This window comes from Pipistrellus kuhlii, unplaced genomic scaffold (genome assembly GCF_014108245.1).
Source record: "Pipistrellus kuhlii isolate mPipKuh1 unplaced genomic scaffold, mPipKuh1.p scaffold_m20_p_18, whole genome shotgun sequence".
Taxonomy (NCBI): domain Eukaryota; kingdom Metazoa; phylum Chordata; class Mammalia; order Chiroptera; family Vespertilionidae; genus Pipistrellus; species Pipistrellus kuhlii.
Window position 1 is genome coordinate 13572856 of NW_023425493.1, and position 6132 is coordinate 13578987.

At 44.8% G+C, this 6132-nt stretch overlaps 1 protein-coding gene across 6 annotated transcripts in view; it reads left to right on the top strand.

The window, feature by feature from the left end:
• CENPF (centromere protein F) overlaps positions 1-5875 on the top strand; it is a 51076-nt gene extending 45201 nt beyond the window's left edge. For all 6 annotated transcript variants that reach the window (XM_045583134.1, XM_045583133.1, XM_045583136.1 and 3 more), the window contains 2 exons: positions 1302-1480; positions 4901-5875. In XM_045583134.1, coding sequence (XP_045439090.1) covers positions 1302-1480; positions 4901-5098 — 377 coding nt within the window. In that variant the 3' untranslated portion in view covers positions 5099-5875. The remainder of the gene's footprint in view (positions 1-1301; positions 1481-4900) is intronic.
• Positions 5876-6132: the final 257 nt, after the last annotated feature.

A 6132-nucleotide genomic window follows, 5' to 3' on the forward strand; every position in this document is an offset into this window, starting at 1 on the left:
ATGTATTTTCCTTTCTGTCATGAGACCAGATAGGACCTAGTTGCTCATGTCTCACTACAGAAACGACTGGCCCATTTGCAGAGTGACTGTTTGAAACCTGTTTGGAATTTGATATTCCTGTGCTGGAAAGCCCCCAACTGTAGGACTCCCTCCTAGCTTTCCTGTCTGTAGTCAAGGGCTGGAGGATGGACCCGAAGACACTGGCCCCCTGGCTGGAGCCATGTACCATCTTTTTTTTTAAGTTAATCCTTACCCAAGGATATTTTTTCCATTGATGTCTTTTCTTTCTTTTTCTTTTTCTTTTTCTTTTTCTTTTTCTTTTCTTTTTTTTTTTTTAAGAGAGAGAGTGGAAGGGAAGAGACACAGAGAGAGAAACATTGATGTGAGAGACACATCAATTGTTTGCCTTCCACACACACACATCGACTGGGGGCTAGGGATCAAGCCTGCAATTGAGGTACGAGCCCTTACTCTTTAGTCCTTCGGCCGATGCTCTATCTACTGAGCCAAACCAGCTAAGGCAATGCTTTTTTTTATTTTTTATTAAGTTGTCCTCCAAGTGTGGCCCAGGGACGGGAACTGTTGTTACTGGTTGTAGTTAAAGGGTTAAAAACAACCCAAACCAAATGTTGCTTTAGTTTAGTTTAGTTTAGTTTAGTTTAGTCAGTGCCACTCCTTAGTGTGGGATAATCCCGTCCATCAGTTTCCTTGGGTTGACTTTCTCTTGTCATGCAAGTCACGTGGAGTTCTTCTGTGGAAAGAAGGGGTGGCTGCAGAGTGAGATTGAAATCCGCTTAGCAAGGTCAGATCTTTGTCCCTCCTGGTCTTCACCCGAGGGCAGTCACCTGAAGTTGCTGTAGCATTTTACACTTTCCTCCAGAAAAAACAACTGGCCTTTTTATTTTTATTTTTCTTCCCATTTTACCCTCTTCCTCACCACCCCCTTCAACCCAAATTTTACAGGGCTTACCTGGTGTGTTCTTTCGGTCTTAGAAAAACACAAGTTTAGAGATCCTCGTAGAAGCAGGAACATATTTTCTATTTTCCCCTTTTTCCCCATTGTGGTTTTTTGTGTTTCTAATAAGAGAAAACCTGTTAGTTAGTCAGTCAGTCAGTCAGTCAGTCAGTCAGTCAGTGTGATGACCCCCAGGGTAACTGAGAAGGTCATCTCTGTTCTCTGTAGCTAGGAGAAAACGTTTTGGAGTCCCACTTATCTGTTAAAACGTGACCTAGTGCATATCTTTTCCTTTATGGGTAGGATTGGACCTGGCAGTGTTGACAGGCATTTTTTTTGTCCTTAGGGTTTGCTGATATCCCAACGGGAAAGACAAGTCCCTATGTCCTGCGAAGAACAACCATGGCAACTAGGACCAGCCCCCGCCTTGCTGCCCAGAAGTTAACTCCATCCCCATCCAGTATCCACAAAGAGAATCAGGCCGAGGCCTCCAAACCAACAGCTGGTGGCAGCAGATCACAAAAGGTAAACGCCTGTGAACAAGTGTCTGCCATCTGAAATCCAACAAATGAGAGTGCTACCAGGGCGAGGGTTTGGCACTGCGCCCTCTGACTCAGGAGCTCTTAAAATTCAGGGCTGAGGAGGAAAGGTCTGAAAGTTTCTCTCGCTCATTCAAGTCTGTATTAGAAACATTCTGTCATTTTGTGCAAGGCTGTTCCCTCCTCCATCAGTCACCCCCATCCTTCCTCTCCCTCTCACATGTAGAGTTAACTTTTGGGTGCTGGTATCAACAACACTCTGCAGCAAGCACACTGCAGTAGGCCCTTGCTCTCCACGGACCACATAAAAGCTTTTCCATAAAGCAACCAGTGCTCTAAAGCGTGAAGCTTCCGAGCTCGACCAAAGCTGTCACCTGTAAGATGAGCCCTGACCTGCAATCCAGGAGTCAGGCTTTTAGGTGCTGATGGGGCCAGGCTGGTTCCTCACGGTGGCTGGCAGCTGCTCCTTCCTCAGTGCACACGGATACCCGTCCTGCTGGTCCCACACTGAGGGGATCCAGTGAAGTGTTTGGCTCTTAAAGCAGAAAATCATGACTAGGTAGTAAGTACCCCAGACTCCCATTATGATATGCCAGTCCACTTTATTATAATTGCCTGCTTGAAAGTCTGCCTTCTGAGTTGCAGAGTGAGTTCTGTAAGCTTTTTTTCCTAAAATATATTTTTATTGATTTCAGAGAGGAAGGGAGAAAGATAAAGAGATAGAAACATCAATGATGAGAGAGAATCATTGATCGGCTGCCTGCAACCCCGAGCATTTGCCATTGATCAGAATCGAACTCAGGACCCTTCAGTCTGCAGGCTGAAGCTCTACCCACTGAGCAAAACCAGCTAGGGCTGTGAGGTTATTGATTATGTTTATGCTTCCCCAGTGTCCCATGTCAAATGCAACATCTCACATTCAACAGATGTTTGTTGAGTGGGTAGAGCTGTTGCTGATGTTCTGAAGTGAGTGCAATAATAAATAGAGGTTTTAAAGGTGTGCTAGGAAATTATCTCACAAAATTACCAACGGGTCACTTTTCCCTCCTCTGATAAGGAAGTAAGTGATGGTACAGCAGTTTGCATGTGGAGTTCAGACTTATCTTTAGAAAACAGGCTTTGCACACTAGGGGGCCTGCTCTCCACACTGCTGTTGAATCTGTTGATCGCAAAGTCGTAACCATGGTTTCCTGCAGATCTGCGACCCCTGTATTAGCTACAGGCGGCAGGAGGCACCAGTGGTTATGAATTGCTAAGCAATTTTGTGCACATGTGCAAACGAATGGGGGGAGTCCCTCTTGAGAGAAGGTTATAGGAGACTTCCTGATTAGATGCAAACTTCAAAACCCAGCCTGCTGAATTTTAATTTAATTCAGCACTTTCTGAGTTGCCTTATAAAATGCTTGCCTCATCTGTTAAGCATATTTTATTATTCGATTTGAAAAATATAGAGCAAGGCATCATTTTCCTAAAGCAGCTGCTCAGAAAACCAGGACTAGGAGCCTTCACCTGAAGCAACTGGCTTGAGTTTTGAGCGAGATGATCCACTGGGTCATTTAGTAGGACCCTCAGTGACATCTGACAAGTTCCGAGGGGAAGGTGGGTGCATGCAGATTAGGTGAGGATCAGTCTGTTATGTCTGGATGAATAAACCCAGGCACTCCTAATTTGCTGGGGACCAGGGAGCCTGACCTGTGCCGACTTGATCTGAACCTGGGGTGCCGGTGGATGGGCCACTGAATTGGGAGGATGGTGAAGCATCACTGCCCATCAGTCACTCTCCATTTAAGTGGGACTTTGAGTTTTTGCCTTCTAATGAGGTCCATTTTTACCAAGTTGTCAGCATCCTCGCCTTCTCCCCTTGTGGCTGCAGACATAGTTTGTAAGACAGTCAGGGTTTCTGTGCCATTAGGAGTTTAAGTACTTGGTGCATTTGACCTTATCTCATTGTTCACAGTCTGAGGCTCACTGACCAACATGAGGAGCAAAAGTTTAAACTGATCACAGACTCTTAATTTCCTCAACACAGTATCAGAGAAATTGAACCTAGAGGTAGGGGAAGTCCAGGAATGGACCTTGGCTATTGAACTGGGGGTAAGGAAGAATTTTATTAGCTCAGAAAAGAGAATCAATGTAAACCCCCCCTCCCCCTGCCATGATGGGCTTAGAAATTGGATTCTCCTGCATCTGATGGGTTCAAGGGAAATGCCTGCCTTTTATATCACTTTCTACTTTTTAAAAAAGTGCCATAAAACTCTGTTTTTTCCCTTCAACTTTCCATGACGGTGATTTTCCACTGAGCTCTGGTCCTGGCCCTTCAGGGCTGCTGCTCCTTTTACGTGTCCTGCACATACTCTGAGGTCGGGGCGAGCTTTCCAGGGATTTGATCTGTTGGCCAGATTTGCTATGTTTTCTGTAATGAAAAGTATTTAGCTGCCTTTTAAAGCCACATTCTTCCTATGGAAAGAATATAAATGGAGACATTATTTCCATTCTTCTTACTGCTGCAGAGGGAGGGCCCTGGCGGCCACCGCGCAGGAAGTGACTGTCGCTGAGCTGTTTCTCAGTCCATGCTGGGCACGCGTGGCCCTTGTTAGGGCCCGTCCTCTTGATTTTTTAAAGATCTTCCTACCTGGCTCTCCCACTCCTACCTTACCTTTGGTTAAGTGGAGTTTTTGTGCCCGTCAGCTGTCTTGTCCCTCTTTCTCTCCAAGCCCCTGTCTTCTTTCACTACTGTGTAACTCTCAAAAAAGTCTTAACTCTCCTTGGCTCCTAAGTCTCATATTTTCTGAGATCCTTCTGGCTTTTAAAATACCAGTAATCAGAACGGAGATTTACTATCATCAGACTCGATTGTTAGATGGCTCTAATCCAAATCCAATATGAAAGCTGACAATGATGCAGGGAGCAGGAGAAAAGCGCCGTTATATGAGGAACAGGTGGTGGGCCGTTGAAATGTTTTAGATCAAGCTTATTTCCTGTGGAGGTGGTATTTCTCATTTGGATTATTCTCATTTGAATGAAGAAGTGGTTCAGTTAGGGTAAATGGAAGCTGGTTTGGGTTCTCTGAGGTGTATATTAAAGGTCTGCTGGGTAGTCAAGCTTATTGTGGGCACCAGGTAAGGAAGACATAGTCTTTGCCCTCAGAGAGGTGCCCTCTGGTTTGATGGTGTCACACTGGCCTTGGGATCACATCGCTGCCCATCAGAGGCATCAAGGACAGTTTGCAAGGTGACTCGTCAGAGGTCCCATTTGACATCGTCCTGTTACATACAGCCTGTTCTTAGGTAAGAAGAAATGGTAAAACTATGTACAAATCCTAGGGAAGAAGAATAGCCTAAATTTTGATGACAAAGGATCTTCATGCTGTACGAATGTGAATCTAACAAAGGTGCTTTTGTTGCAGGTGAAGGTTGCTCAGCAAAGCCCAGCAGATTTAGGCAGCATCTTCCGAGAAGCCCCCGCGAGACCTCTCTCGGTCAGTAACCTTCCTGAGAGACGTTCGTCCGGCAGCCCCAGGGAGGGCCTGAGGTCCAAGCGAGGCCAGCTGGCCCCCAGCCCCGAAGCCGGCACCAAGCCCAACGAGAACTGCCGGGTCCAGTAGAAAAGACTTGTGTGTTAGGACCCCAGCAGGTGGCCGACAGGGGCTTGTCTGTGGTCAGGGACACACTGTCAGTGGGAGGAAAACAGTTCCTGTCCATCTAACTACATTGTAGTCTTTGGGTCCCCATTAGAATATTAGGAAAGTTTGGAAGCCCTGATCACCTTCCTCGTTATAGTCCTCTTCAGAGCTGGAAATTGTAGTTTAGAAGGAAAGCTTTTTGTAATGTTGCATTGAGTGGCAAAGCACTATATCCTATAACTTGTGTTTGTGTGTGGGTTTTAAACTAAAAAAAATGCGAACATTTTATACTTCCAATGAACAGCTCCCAGGGAAATGCAAACTTGCCTGTGCTGTTCCCTCTGTTTAGTGTGGGGCATGAGATAGTTTGAGAGGGAGAATTTCTTTGAGCTGAGTAAAATGAAGGAAAACCATGTTACATGTTCTTAAGGAAAACATGCTCACATACACACATATGGCTGGGCCCACCCTTCTCTTCCAATGTGTTTTCTAAACCTTTGATAATACAACGTGTACATATTTGTGTGTGGTAGTGGTGGAAGCTCTTTGTTGATTTCCAAGTGTCCTGGTTGCAGGCTCCTCAGAGATGTAATATATCAAATTTTCTGTCATTGTGATGTTTTTGTTTTGTTAAGACTGGTTTGATGCAGTCAAACCAGCAGTGCTGTATTAAAATAAGGCTTTTTTTTTCTTCTCTCTAATAAAAAAAAATCACCTTTGTTTCTGTAAAAGTGATTCCTATATATAAATGCATTATGATTATCGTGAGAATGTACAACTTCTGACACCTCTTACAAAAGTGAAACCAGTCCAGCAAGTGCTACTAGTGTATGTAGTGGGTAAACATACTCAGCTATAGTAAAAGGCGATTCCGGACACAGGCCGTGAAGATTACATGGCAATGTACTGTGTCCAGCCAGTATCTACCATATTGTATGTCCCCATTAAATCATATCAGCAAGGATATAAGTATGTGGTATTTTCCAGCTCATTTTGACGACAGGCTTATTTTTAAA